The 14,845-nt window shown below is 39.5% G+C and overlaps 1 protein-coding gene across 2 annotated transcripts in view; it reads right to left on the bottom strand.

Moving 5' to 3' along the window:
- Window positions 1-14,845, bottom strand: part of Cda5 (Chitin deacetylase-like 5) — a 55,510-nt gene that overhangs the window by 3,372 nt on the left and 37,293 nt on the right. The window contains exons 2-12 of one of the 2 annotated variants that reach the window (XM_018444209.1): window positions 11,093-11,258; window positions 9,102-9,197; window positions 6,703-7,018; window positions 6,191-6,246; window positions 5,761-5,915; window positions 5,249-5,418; window positions 5,081-5,130; window positions 4,343-4,474; window positions 3,732-3,773; window positions 3,071-3,264; window positions 1,448-1,673 (exon numbers count right to left, since the gene is read on the bottom strand). In XM_018444209.1, the coding sequence (XP_018299711.1) occupies window positions 1,448-1,673; window positions 3,071-3,264; window positions 3,732-3,773; window positions 4,343-4,474; window positions 5,081-5,130; window positions 5,249-5,418; window positions 5,761-5,915; window positions 6,191-6,246; window positions 6,703-7,018; window positions 9,102-9,197; window positions 11,093-11,258 (1,603 nt within the window). Of the gene's footprint in view, window positions 1-136; window positions 363-1,447; window positions 1,674-3,070; window positions 3,265-3,731; window positions 3,774-4,342; window positions 4,475-5,080; window positions 5,131-5,248; window positions 5,419-5,760; window positions 5,916-6,190; window positions 6,247-6,702; window positions 7,019-9,101; window positions 9,198-11,092; window positions 11,259-14,845 lie in introns of both variants that reach the window. The other variant, XM_018444208.1, reaches the window with a different exon arrangement.

Raw genomic sequence — 14,845 nt, 5'->3', positions numbered from 1 at the left:
AGTATCAACAATCACGAGATTATGTAATTTATGCGCGCATGGCGCTCGTTTAATTAAATGGAAATAAAAATCGTGTGCTACTTCGCCTGCCCAGCGGCGGACACTGTTCGCAGATCTTAATGATTCGATTACTTACGAGACCGTGTGGGAGGCAATCTCGTGGCCTGAAGCATAGAGATTTTGAACCTGGCTGTAGTCGGTCCATTCGTGGGACACGTAGAAGGTGGCCGAGATAGGACAGCCGTTGGGGTTCTTTCGTCCCTTCTCGAATAGATCGGAGTAAAGACCCTTGTTCAAGTCGTTCACGGAATCGTCGAATGTCAAGAGGACGATTTGCGGTATTTCCTCCGGTAGGTAGTCACCTGTTTGTTACAGGATCGCATTCAGGATTCAGGAAAGGAAGGGGGGGGGAGGAAGGCGGACACGAGAGAATCAGGACACGCGTCCGAGATCGTGTTGAAATATGTGTCATAGATGTTTTTTTTGCGGACGTGAATATTGATGTGATAAGTTTTTTGAGTGTTTTTTTTTAATGAGGTCGTGTGAAGATGTGTCGGTTAGAGTGGCGCGTGATGGGAATGAGGAGCATGGCGAGGCGTGAAATGAAAGAAAGAAAGAGAGAGAGAGAGAGCAAGAAAGAAAGAACAAGAAAAGGCGTTAGTTATGCGTCATTAGTATACACGACACAGGTGTGTCGTACGCGCCCGGTGAAACCGCGGTTTACAACGTGTTGCTATCGGACCTCGCGATCCCTCATTTGAGAGATCGTCGATCTCCTATTTGATGAAGGTACACTTGCGGTTTCACCAGTTGTACGCAGCAACATGCGTTTTCATCGTCCCCACGGAGGATCCTCTAATTGCACGATGCCACTTTCGAAGAAGCTTTCTTAAATAGTAGGCAGAAATTCGCGAACGTATTTCGCGAACGATTCACAGTTGAGAAGTGTTCGGAGATACAAAGATTCATCGAATTGAGCACGAAGGTTTCAAACAGATAAAAAAATCTCTCCTTTCTAACAGTAGTGTAAGTATTAAGAGCTCACTCCACAGAGCGCCAGATTTCAGAATTTAAAAATTCAAGGAAAACCAGGAGAGATTTCTCAAGATGTTTCCAATAATCAAGAAATTCGAAGACGTTCAAGAAATCCCGTTAAGAATTAAATATCCCGTGAAATTGACGGAGCTCGAATAATCTAGTTGTATTATCCAATCGAATTAAAGGACCCTTCGTGGGCGAATCCTTTCCCGATTTAACGCCCGCTTGGAGCATTCTCCAAGAAAAGATGGATGACAAGTAGAAATCAGTACGTTAATTGTATACATGTGGTCAACGGAGAACAGACGTTCGATACGAGCTTCGCTCTTTTGGTTAAAATAGTGCAATGATGTGTGATATCCCCCGGTGTTAATGCACTTGCTTTCGTGATACATTTTTATCGACTTACGAGACCGTGTGAGACGCCATTTCGTGGCCGTCTGCATAGAGATTTTGCACCTGGCTATAGTCTGTCCATTCATGCGAGACGTAAAAAGTTGCTGCGATCGGGCAGCCGTTCGGATTCTTACGACCGTTTTCAAACAGCTCGCTGTATAAGGGTTTGTTAAGGTCGTTTACGCCGTCGTCGAAAGTGAGCAGAACGATCTGCGGCGTCTGCTCGATCGGAATACCACCTGTGCGTCACAGTTGCATTATGTAGCTCGTGATACGATCACCGAAGCTGTGTCATGTTCCTCAGCGAAATCAAGAAATATTATTTCTATAATGATTAATCACATCTTAAACAAAAATACGATGTCGATTTCTACAGGGACTAACTACTAGATTAATATCTTATACGTTTCTATAAGATATAAAACAAAACAATCGTTTAAATACTGAAAATAGCAGGTATTTACTAATACATAATCTTGTCAGTGTTTTAATGTTCTATCTTCATTACTAACTACAAATGCACTATTTATTCAAAATTAACAACGCCTGCGAATCAAGATCTTGATTGTGGCAAAAGTAATACTATTTGGTATGAAAGTTGAATTAGTTAGCAGTCTTTCTTAAGCAATAACACTTGCAAGAACTTTATAAATCCACAATTCTTAGGAGTGTTCTCTAGGTATTAACATTTTCGAGGAAATCTGAATTCTAAAACTTCTAGCAGTAATCGTAACACGCGCTCCTTTTATTCTCGAATGCAAGAATTATGTTCTCTAGACGTTATCTCGTCGGGCGAAAGTAAGGCGACATTCAATGATCCGAGTAACGATATCGAAATTTTTCTGCTGCATTTTATGCTAGTAAATAAAGTAATCGGGTATATTACGCATCGATTGATCATTTGATAAACGCCTTCCGGAAATGCAAATTGCTTTCAGTTTCGAAGGGCGACGCACGCCACGAGCGTATCGGGCGTAGATCTGTTTCACTTTCGAGCGTACTATGTAACGGTCGGTATGTATGTATGTAACATTAGAGAATCGGAGAAAGTCACGGCGAGGCCGTCTATGTCTAAACCGTTCGTCAAACTTAACATTCGCGGCGCGCGACCGCTTGCGTAATGCGCGAATTTTTCGCCTAACATTTCGCCCACAATCAAGTCGCGTCTCCTACATCCTCGTCCCTCCTCGATCCTTCCGTTGGAAGGTGATAAAATTCGGCGACCTTTAAACGAGATCTGCTTTGCAAAACGTCCCACTTCCTCATTTACATTCAGTCGGTAAGCGCCCAGACTTCCGGCACGCGGAATGCAAACTTTTCTGTCTCGTGTTTCTTTAGATCGCAGAACGTCATTTCCGGTCTACTTAAGTAATCGGAATGATCAAATTGATCATTTCAGAAACAAGAATTTAAACCAGTTCGTGTAGCATCCGTTGAAGATATTTGCAAAAAAAATGTTTCACGGTTATTATTAATTTACTTCAGTCGCGACTAAACTTTAAATCACGTAATTTTGCGTTTATTTCTAGACGTAAATAATTACAAGCAAGTAAATTGAGTCAATGTTTCCAGGGAAGGTTTAATGAACTATATGGTTTTCACGGTAAGGCTAATTATCACCGTGTCGCTAAATTACCTGGTATATCGGAGCCGCCGCAGCTGCAGTCCGGAAGCAAACAGACATCTCTGCGACATTTCGCCGCTGGTTTGTCCACCTGAGGCGTTGGGTAGATAGGCGCCGGTCTTACTGGAGGGTACCTGTAGATGTCAACGAACTCCTGTGCCTTCGAAACTATCTCGGTAGACGGCTTCAAGGTAGGTCGAGATCGTCTGGAAACGTTTAATTGAAGTTGAAAGGATATTGAACGGTGTTAATCCTTAAGTCATTCGCGAATCCTACAAACTTCTTTTCTTCGAAAAACTAGGACTCTCAAAGAATTAGTTATAACATTTATATAAAATTTTTTTAAATACACAATCTTATAAATATTTTCTAAAAATGTAAAGTATATGTAAAAATCTCTCAATAATTTTTGTATATTTGTTAAAGTGATGAAAATTAACTCAGAATGACCCATCTGTGTAGTAAAGGACCGGAAAAATCATCGTATGTATTAAAGATTAAAAAGAAATTGTCAGATAATATATACTGTTTCTTATTTAAAAAAACAGATTGAAAGTGAATAGTCTCAATGCTGCGGTGTCATCATGAAACGCTCGCGGATTTATAAGCGGCACGAGTTGTACGTCAGCTAAATCATGCCTCGTTGAAGAAAGTGAATTGACAATGAACTTACGGTGGTGCCGTGCCCCGATGAATCTGCTGCGGCCGATCTCGGCTGGAAAAAGAAGAGAGGAGAAAAATTAGAGCGCAAGATAAGATCCGAGGATTTCCGGTGGCAGTGAATAAGGAAAATGTTCGTTTACTGCGTCGCGGAGAAAGCGACAGACTTCATTTTGCCGAGAGACCGAGAGGCGAAATCGGGTCTCGGCCGACGGAAATCGGCACAGGGCCGTCTTTTTCGTGCATTGCACCATGCGCATTAGTCCGGTATGAAGATTAAAGAAAATCGTTCGTCGTGCACGAACGTTACGCGGTTCAACCCGACGAAAATACTTAAACCTGACAGATGTAACTGGTGTCCTCGAAATGATATAATTCAAGAAGTTATTCAGAACAAACAAAGAGTTGACGAGGTTGCTTCATAAACCACATGCAACACGGTAAATTTGTTCGAGTAGAAATAAATCTCCTTTACAACTTCATATTAAAGGTCGAGATAATATTTATGAATTTTCTGAGATTTGTTCATCCTTATACGTCACAGATATAGACATAGTAAATTTGAATATATTTTACACTATTTAAAGCACTTATTGCGAAGAAAGAGTTAATTAAATGTTATACCTCGGTGCATTGATGGTGTAGGGTCTGCCGGTTGTACTCGGAGTCTGCGTGCTCGTAGTCAGAGGTATAAAAGTGTCTACGATGACATTCGGTGTCGTCACGTGGACTACGGGATGGCTGAGCACGTTTGTCCTGCATTTGCAAATAAATTAATGGAATCGCGACATCACGTTGCGGATCTTCGATTCCATTTTAATATCCGGATAAAAACCGGCGGGACAAGTCTTGACTGACTTGGTGTTCTCACATGCGGCGACTATTTTTAAATGGTGATTAGACGCGACAATCTCACGCGATGGTGTGAACATCGATATTTTTAAATGATAAATCGCAATATCGTGAAAGAGAGGTGCCATACATCCATTAGCGAGGATGCGGTAGGTGCAAGAGAAATAATTTCTTAAAATAACAGCGAGTTTTTGAGAGAAAAGACAATGTATAATACATTGTTAAACACGTATATTGTATGACAAAGAAGACATGGGAGTCAATTAAGTCAGAATTTTACTCGTATATTATATATTAATTTAGTGTCTTCTTGAAGAGAAATATGATTTTCTAATGAGACAAAGTTTAATGATAATTACTATATTTAAACGCAATTTTAATTATATAAATGTAGGATAAAAGTGTAGGATAAAATAACTTTTGAATGTTTCAAGTTGCAATAAAGTTTGCCAAACGTGCGAAATTCTACGCGATATTATTATATAATAGATGAAGAAGCAATTTTCTTACCTGAACTGTTGACCATCGGAAATGCGGAACTTGTTCTTGTTCAGCTGAGCCTGAAATATGAAACAAAGAAAGTATTTTTAAATGCATGTGAAACATTCCTTCCAGCAGGAACAAAGCAATTTTAACAGTCTTGTTTAATTCGTTGTTGCATGTAATACGTATTTATACCTGATTCTCGTAGATATCATAATCTTGTACATCGTGATTCAAATTATACTTGTCTGCCTCGTTCACGGCGACCTTCTTCGGTTTCTGGTATTGCTTCGTATTTACTTCGCTAATTTTCACGTTTGGCTGCTGCACCGGTATTGATTGGTTGATTGTATATTGATTATAATCTATGTAAAATAATACAAGATCATTTAAGATTGCGCCATTTATGTCTTTGCAAAACATTAAGATAAATCTCATTTATCATCCATACATTATAGTTTTATGACGTATTCAACAATTTTTGTAATCTTAATAAAAATTAATTTAAAAAAAGATTTAAAAAATAAAATACAAATCAAAATTTAACAAAAGATTTCGTGTCTCAGTTTTTCAAATTCTTAATTTTTTGTTTAATTGTCAAACATAAAGGTCTTGAAATATCGACTGAGAATAATAAAATACAAAATTACTTTGTACATTAGTCTTGAGTATACAAATTTTTCAAAGTAATTCAGAAGATTGCCTACCGTCGTCTTTATAAACAGAAACATCATCGTCGTAAATCGTGTAATACGGATAACTCTGATCTGGATCACTATAGTAAGCCTTGGACAAGACCGGTGCCACGGTCGAGACTAGTGTTTTAGCAAGCCTCGACGACTCAGTGGTTGGAACAGGCGTTCTAAAGTATATTAGGAAGAAAATTAGTATAGCAAAAGGTAACGTGAAGTTACTCTGTTTCTGATTACAGTGCTTTCGCGATGAAACGTGCAACGTATCATTTTATTATGTAAAATTTCAATCAACAGAAAGATACCATCAGAGAGATGGCCGATTATGCATTAGCGTGGAGTATTAAAGTTTTGCAGAGAGAAATCACGGCCAAATTAAGAAGTCTTACTTCATCGCAATGAAAATTATTCTCTTTTCTCAAGTGATTGTAACTTCGTTACTAACCTGTAATGAGACTCGGCTTGGGCACGTGCGCTTACCAGACTATCCTTCTCCCTTCCCTAAAACACACACGACACTATAAATTCAATAGCCAACAGTATCCTTGAAACGCCATATTCATGGCTAATAATTGATCAAATTTACTTCGATATTAAATGGACATATCCGTCACCTATTCAATGCAAACTTTCTATTTGTATTTTCTCTAAAAAAGAATCGTCAATATCCTTGTAATGGTTTACGCGATTGAATCACAAACTGCAGCATTAAATGGCATTGCAACATGTTTGTTATTAATAAATCGTTTAGCTTATTTAATTGTTTATTATTATTTAAAACTATATTTCGCAATTAGAGAATGTTTATTTTAAGGAGAAGATTATTTGTTGAAGCGCGTAAATCTTTGGACATTATTTAAATAATAATTTTATAAATTAACTTCTAAGAATGAAATGGACCATCAAGGGACGTTAAATAATATAATAAGTAAAAAAATTTAAATCACGAGGGCTCACCGATATTATATTCCGTCGCAGACCATCGCGGTCTCGTTGCACCTGACCGATCGTCGAAGGTTGTCCCCGGTACACTCGTTGCTGCCGATCGTTTTCGACCTCCGAGGCGGGACCGTACTCGTCATCATGGTAATTCGTTCTCGAGTGCTGTCGTCTCAGTTGCCTCTCGGTGATCTGCGAAATCGGCGGCGATGCAGTTGTAACCGTGATCGGCTGTCTCTGAATCGGTCGTTGTTGTTGCTGCTGTTGCTGTTGATCTCGTAACTGTTGCCGTTGCTGATGTTGCTGTTCCTGCAGCGTCTCGAGTTTCGCAGATCTACGATCGCGACGATTCAACTTTAAGAACAATCATCGATTCGTTCGCGAGGATAAAATTGATTTTTCAGGAAAACAAAGTTGAGCGCTAAAGCAACGAGATTTCTTCTCTCTTTGTCGAATATTTAATAATATCAATTCAACATGAAGAATTGCATGTAACGCTAATGCTAATGTAAGGAAATTGCATATAAATATGTGGTAAGCGAGTGGACCTACATTTCTGTACAAGAGTCGCATAGAAATAAACAAGATAATAAATATATCAGTCGAGGAAGAGACGATCGGAATTTCAAGTATCTACTTTCTATGCCGTTTGGAAGCTAACAGTGAAAAACGATTTTCCTGTTAACATTCTTGCGGAAACGTCGCATAATAAAGATTATATGTTACCGCGTAGCTATCTTCCTAAGGATTTCTTTTTAAACGGCAAGGACACCCGGAATTCGAGACGAAGCATACAGTTGAGAAATCCTCTTTCCCGATTGCTCGTGCACAATACAATTAATGAGTATCCAGCTTGCGCGTTGCCCAACTTCGGTTTTATGTAACGAGAGACCTGGCTGTCGTTCTTGCTCGAAAAGATCTCCAATTTCGTGTACAAATACGTACACGTTTTATTTATACATGTAACAAATTAATTAATGATAACACGTACAACTCGGTTGCCTCGTTTTGCTTTCTTTGTGCTTTTACCTGCGCAAAAGTAATAAGAATGTCACCTGTCTTGTTATATACTTTTTCAATTTTCGTACAAGTTTCTGTGATAACGATAAACGGTGAGTAACAAAAAACAACTGTGATTTTTCTGGAATGCAACGCGTTTGTTCAGACGGTGTTTATTTTTATTGTAAAAAGTCATAATTAAATTTAAAATTAGAGTAATTTATGTTAGAGAGTAATAATAATAAGAAACGAAAGCGAATCCGTGAGGGTTTACAGGCGGAACGAAGTGGCCTCAAACAACGAGCCTGCCGTTTGAATGTACGTTATTTCTTTATCAGCTAATACTGTCGATATCTCTCTTCTTTCGTGTCGAATCGAGAGTATTTGAGGATTGCGAGCGAAATGCTTATTCGACGTGTCTGTAACCGCAAGAAAACGCGATCGCGAAGTTGTTCTATCGAAACTAATGGTTCTCTCCGCGGGTCTCCCCCGTGCGCGCTATCCAATCCAATCGCCTTAATCGACCACGCTCGCGCTGTTTCTCTTTCTTTTCACTCTCACTCTCGCCTTTTTCTACAATTGGCTGTCGCGAGCGTGGGTGAAGCTCGCAAACGCGCGTGTGCCTGCGCGAGCGGACTATTGTTTTGCAATCGTCTCGAAAACTAAATCTCACGTGTGGAATGCAATGCTATTCATGTCATTTTTGTAGTGAAACACGCTTTGCAAAAAAACATTTTGTGTCACGTGACGTTCTTACGTTCCCATATTGTGATGTGGTATGTAAGCCATGAGGAAATGTAAAAATAATGCCAGTAGATTTTGAAGACAATTTTATAATAAAATAAATTATATATATATTTTTTAACCTTCCGAAGATGATATCAAAATCTATAACACAGACATTGAGTCTGTCAGATCCATTTAGTTTATATATTGACTAAAAGATAATAATTAATTTCAAGGAATCAGATGATATAACTTGTATAAAAAAGAATAATTATCAACAATAAGTTTGTTTTAATAACAATAATTCAAATTTACAGACGTAACATAAATAATATAATTGAGTAGGTTTAACTAAAGCTCTTGATACCTGTACCAAAGGTAGCGCAAAGGTCCTCCATTTTCGACTTACTAATAATGTACGAATATAAGCGCTTATTGGACTACAGACCATTAAATTTAAAATGGCGGTCGAAATAGCCAATAGGAAAGCTGTCGGCATTTCGGCTTAGATAAAAGGCGTGCGCTTCTTTGGTATATCTAGAACTTCAGGTTCAACCGACTCACCATCAGTTCCGGAAAATTAATGTAGATTTATAATAATTATTAACATGATTAAATATTACACTGTAAATATTTTCCAAGGTATGTAAATATTTTCCATCAGATGAGATATCGATATAATTATAACTCACCTTTCCAGCAGAGGATCCTCCTCGGCCTCCTTGTTGGACGAATCTCCTTCTGGGCAGCCTACGTTTCGTGGCCAGTCACACGTCTGCAAGTCGTGGCTGAGGAAAAGAAGGCAAGCGATTCAAATTTCTCAGTATCGAATCGTTAACGTTCATTAGAATCATTACAAGCACAGCTTTACCGGCGATCACGCGAGTTCTCACACCCGTCGTGTCATTAAAGTTACATTTGTACAACGCGAGACGTATCATTTCCCATTTCGCTTATTTTACGTTACGTTCCCTTACATTTCCCCACACAACTTGACATTTTTCCCTCGGTTACGCGAAAATTATCCTACATGGTTCTCTTCCGCTACTTACGCGTCACGCTAATTAAGACTCATTTACTTGCCATAAGTAAACGTACGTGCGACATACATACGACGTAAAGAGCAAAGCTTTTATTTTCGAATTAAGGAGAATATTCTTGGGGTCGTCTGTAATATATGTGATATTTCAATAGCATTATGTGACATCTAAGAATGATCAAGGTACCTATGGGAATTTTAACTCCTTTGATCTAATCACTCGTTAAAAAGCCTTTTATTGCACGCGTAACGCGATAAAAATTAGTAATTAAGTGGTAAAATGTCCAAACGATTCATGTGACTCCAGAACAAGCGTTTCCCGTTTTCTGAACAGACCCGTCTATCATCGAGAGCTACTTCTGGCACGTCGCTCATGGAACCACCGTCTCAAGCTTATCCGTACTTGGATACCGCGTTACCATTAAGTACCTTGGGCTGTATTAACCGGCTTCAACGTGGCAAACTCGTTCGCGCTCGGTCGTATCGGGCAAGGTGTGGCTGATCAATTTTTTTTCCTTTTCTCCAGGGTTACGCGTACGACCCCCTTTTACTGTGCAAATCCACGGTGAATTGAAAGTAATCCATTGCGTTACCGATATTCGGCAAGTCTCGAATCGTTTATAAAATGTATTAAGAGCTGGATTTATATGTTCTTTTATTTTTATTATTATATTTTTATTTTTATTGAGATGCATGATCGCGTCGTATCTAACTCACGGTTAGATAAAGGCTTCGTTCTATCGTTTAAATTCTTGCTCGAAAAGCGAAAAATTCGGGTTCCACTTTGCAGTCCATTCATTCTCTCTCACTGTCTCAAAGGATAAAAGATTCCTAATCGTTTAAATTCCATTCTTAGCAGATACTCTGAGGAATTTTCCGCGAAGCGTCGAATTTTCGATGAGCAATCGCGCACTCGCGGGAAAGTGCGATTTCGTTCGCGCGAAGCGCGGCAACGCGAGATCTCTCACGAATAATCTCGTATAGTAATGCAACGTTGGGAGCGCGGGACGGGTCGCGCACATCCGGCCTCCTCATATAGGTACGTTCAACAATTGCACGCGTATATGCCCGATTCGGCGCATCCATTATCGCACCGTTTGCCTAATTTCACTTCACTGCTAATCCATGACCATATTAGTCGATCGATCGTCAGAAGCGTGGAATCGTTTCCACGATGTTTTTTCCTCTCTTTTCTCTCCACGAATCCGCTCCGCGAAGGTGATCGCGAAGGCGGTCGTTGATCCCGTACGATTATACATCAGCAGAAACTCCGGCAACGAGCAGAAGAATTCCTTACATCGACCATCTTCCATTATCTCGCACGTAATCTTAGAACTCGCGAACGCTTACACGCGCGATTTTTAATGTTTCGACGCTAAATGTTAACGTTGATGCGGCAATGTTTCGTAGCGAAATATCAGGGAGCAACATTTCTTCTATAATAGAATCGTAGATTTTCCATGAAATTTTCTTTCGTAAATTGGAGTAGAATAAAGACGAGACGCGTTCGATTTCTCCATGCTAAATATTAACTCTGAAAAACGTTCCGATATGAAATGTTGAGTCGTACGCTTATTCGTAACGATCTTGATTTTTCCTTTTCGCTGCTTTCCCCATCATATTCATATTTCTGATCTCGCATACCTGTACATAAGGCCTCCCGTACAGGATTCCAGTAGAGCGCCGCCGAAAACGCACACGTAATATTGTGTGCAGTCACGTGGATGAGGGTAGTATCCAAATTCTTCGGGGCATTCAAATTCCAGTTTCCTGCTGGCTCTCGCACTTCTCGGAGTATTTCGTTGGCATCCTAAAAAACCAAGTAAAAATACAAATTTAAAACGTTATGATAATACAAATCTAAATGTTTAATTTTAAAATCTAAAACATTATTCAGAGCCCTTTAGTCAACACGTACTTGAATAATTTAATGTTATTAATATTGCTAAAGGCCAGCTAGATTTTCTTCTATTCCACGAATCGAAATTAAATTATCACCAGATCAAAATTCGAGTCTGAAATCCCCTGAGGGCTCGATCCGATTATACAATACATATATCCAAATCGGACGTGCGTCTGATCCTATCGGAGCTTATATGGCCTCTTGCATAGTTTATCCGACCCTAGATCTCCGCGGAATTGCGAAATAAAATTTTTATGCAGCCCATATTGCGAAACAGTAAAACAAAGAAAAGTCATAGGAACTAGCAGGATTAATAGGCCTCGTACGGATATACAAAACCGACAACCATTGTTTTAAGACCGACAAAGATTATTTTTGTTCTTTGCGATCGGATTATCGTGCAGGATAAACTTTTGTAATTTCACACAAAACTTAAAATGGGTATAAGGCCAGTATTCATAATCAGATCTTATATTCAAGACCGTCTTAAGTACAGTCTTAAGATATCACGAACCAATCAGAGAGCCGCATTAGCGTCTTAAGACGTTACTTAAGACGGTCTTGAAATAAGAATCGACTATGAATACCGGCCTAAGACTTTTAATAAAATCTATTTGTTCCTCTCCATTTTACATAATAATGCATTTTTGTAAAGTTATCTTCAAACAAATTTTTTAAAATATATATTACTTTAAAAAATTAATATACAATTAATAATAATTAATAAAGCTTAAGCTTTATAAGTAAATATACTTTTTCCAAACTGATGCACATTTTTATTACCGTTCTTACTTTTGTAGACTAATCGTATTCTAATTTGAAAATTCATCCCTCTTTAGAAATTAAAGACGCGTTATGTATTAGCCAATAATATCAACTAATAATATTAGACGATAATTTCACTTGAAAGCTCGATGTATAAATGCACCTTCATTAATTATACGAACAAAGCGTGCCTCAATGCTAGTGTGAATTATGATTACAATCTATTTATTCCGACGTGGCGTACGCAGGGGCGAGTCGGGCCGTGAAATGTCGTAAACATTTTCAGCTTTGAACGAGCGTGACATGATTGCTTGCCGTATATCATCGCGTACCGCTTGTCGTACTTGCATGTTGAAACGCGAGCGCGATAAATGCAGCGACGGATTGTGCAACGGAAAAGTAGCCGGATTTTTGGTCGACCTTGTACTCATACGCACAAGATTGTTATGTACATATGTATAATGTCCAAACGTGTTTGTCGAACTGTCCTAACTCAAAAGGACTTAACCGCTCACTTAGAGAGAAACGTTTTTACGACAGAGAGAATATCGGGCGAGGTAAAGCGGAGAATGTGCAAGACGAGGTGCAAGACATAGAAAATACGTCGCGTGTGGAGAAGCCGCAACAATGCGGAGGCATTAATTTTCTCGAACGCAACATAGATACGCAAAAGATACGCACGAGGAAAAACGTAAGACGCGCGCGGATCTCGCGTTGCACGGATTTCGCAATCCGAGCCTCTCTCGTAAGAGGAAGTTCCGAGCCGAGGGTCTTTCACGATGAAGTTTTCCCTCTGATTATAGAGCCGGGTTGATTAATAAGCGCCCCTGGAAACCGAGATAATTGCGACTTAATGAGAAAACGTGCAATCGTGGTCGAAGAATGGATATCAGCGTTGTCGGAAGCGCGTTCGCGCATTCCATTCCTCAATCATCGGTAGAAAATAAGAAAAAAAAGGATAAAAAAGAGATGAAAAACGAAAATTACCAGCGAGCCGAACGGGGACCGGAGGTTGGAGTGTCGTGAAAGCGAGGTGAAACAGCGCTCGAAGATGCGCGCACGTGTCCGTGTTTTCCAATGTCTCGCGACGAGACGTTGGAACCGGAACGGCTGGATTTTTAGTCACGCGACATGAACGCGGGACAAAAGCGCCATTACTGTTATTGCTCGACGGTTTTTCGCTTTCCAGAAGTCATCACCGGTTTACGTGCGACGCGAATTGCGTGCGCCGGCTACGCGTGGGTGCCTCAAGCATGTCCGCGCGGCCGAGTAAGCGAATGCACGTCTGCTTCCCATACACATAGAGGACCGTTATGTAATCACCACCGGGTACCCGGTACGCGCTCTAATGACGAGCAATAACGAATCTGCCAGGTGCGCGAGCGCGTATTATCGTAACGGCGATTAAAATTAGGTAACCGGAGTGGGAAAAATGGGGAGATCGCTCAATCGCTGGGAAGGAGAGATCGAGAATGCAAGATTGATTTCCAGAGAATGCGACTAATTAAGTGCGCGCGCAATCGAGCGCAATGAACGAGATACGATGAAATTAATTACTCCCCCTCCAGCCCCGTTAATTCACGATGTCCCGATATAATGGCGACGAGTTTCGTACGGTATAGCGTGAGTTAATGCACTTACACATTTTACGAGACTAAAAACGTATGATAACTATTCGCTTAACTTTCCGTGCAATTTAGTTTCTTCTTGCAGGAAAGTACGTCCGTTTACTAAATCCCTCTATACGTAATCTCCTGTACATATATGTACGAGAGCTTCTTGTTCATAAGAAGGACGTTTATTATTTAGATTGTAAGTGCAAGTCGTGTTCGAACAAAATTGCATGACAGATACACGAGTGTAATTTATACACGCCGTATAATTACGCATTTGGCGGAGCAAGACACGTTGTCTTCCTGACGGCATTGAAGACATCGGCCAGCCGAAGTATTCGGTTGCCGAAGGTCGCTGGGAAATGCCGGAACGGAGGAAAGAGGTGGATTTGAACGGGATACGAACGTCCTCGACCGTACGGATGCAGAAGGACGCGTAAACGCGGTAATTGACGTCAGGGGATTTAATTTCAACGCAGAGATACCGATCCCATTCTCTCTCTTTCTCTCTCTCTCTCTTTCTGGTTATCGTTGACACGGTGGTTGACCTCGAAATCCTTCACTCGTGACCTTGAAAGCGGCCTCGAGGTCGCTGCTTGTGGGGTGATCCAAAATCTTACTTTCAGCTATTCTTGTTGATCCAATCACTGATTGCGGCGATTCCGTTTCGAGGAATGCGATAAGAAATCATAAATATTCAATGTAGGATACTTTCAAGCAGTTTTTTTCATTAATCAATCATTCGTTACGTCAACAATACTTTGAATATTTGTTAACGTTAGAAACTTTTGTAATGCCTGGAATATATTAGATAACTATCTAATTTAATAATGATTATTTATAAAATTCTAGATGGAATCCAAATAGAATGGCGACTCATAGGAAGCCATGGCCCACCTTGAAATCTCTTTTTTAAAAATATTTATAGTAAAATGTTACATATATTTTTAATATTTCTGAAATGCTTAATCATAATTTTAATATTCTAAGAATAATTTTTAATTTAAGAAATTCCTAGGTATAAAAAATATAGAGTCCATTATATTATTCTCTTTTATGTTGATATAATTTTAAACAAAACGTTTTACGAATTATATATTTAAATAATTTTTTTCA

The sequence above is a fragment of the Mycetomoellerius zeteki genome, unplaced genomic scaffold (genome assembly GCF_001594055.1).
Source record: "Mycetomoellerius zeteki isolate Tzet28-1 unplaced genomic scaffold, Tzet1.0 scaffold149, whole genome shotgun sequence".
Taxonomy (NCBI): domain Eukaryota; kingdom Metazoa; phylum Arthropoda; class Insecta; order Hymenoptera; family Formicidae; genus Mycetomoellerius; species Mycetomoellerius zeteki.
This window is presented reverse-complemented; position numbering and strand designations above follow the sequence as displayed.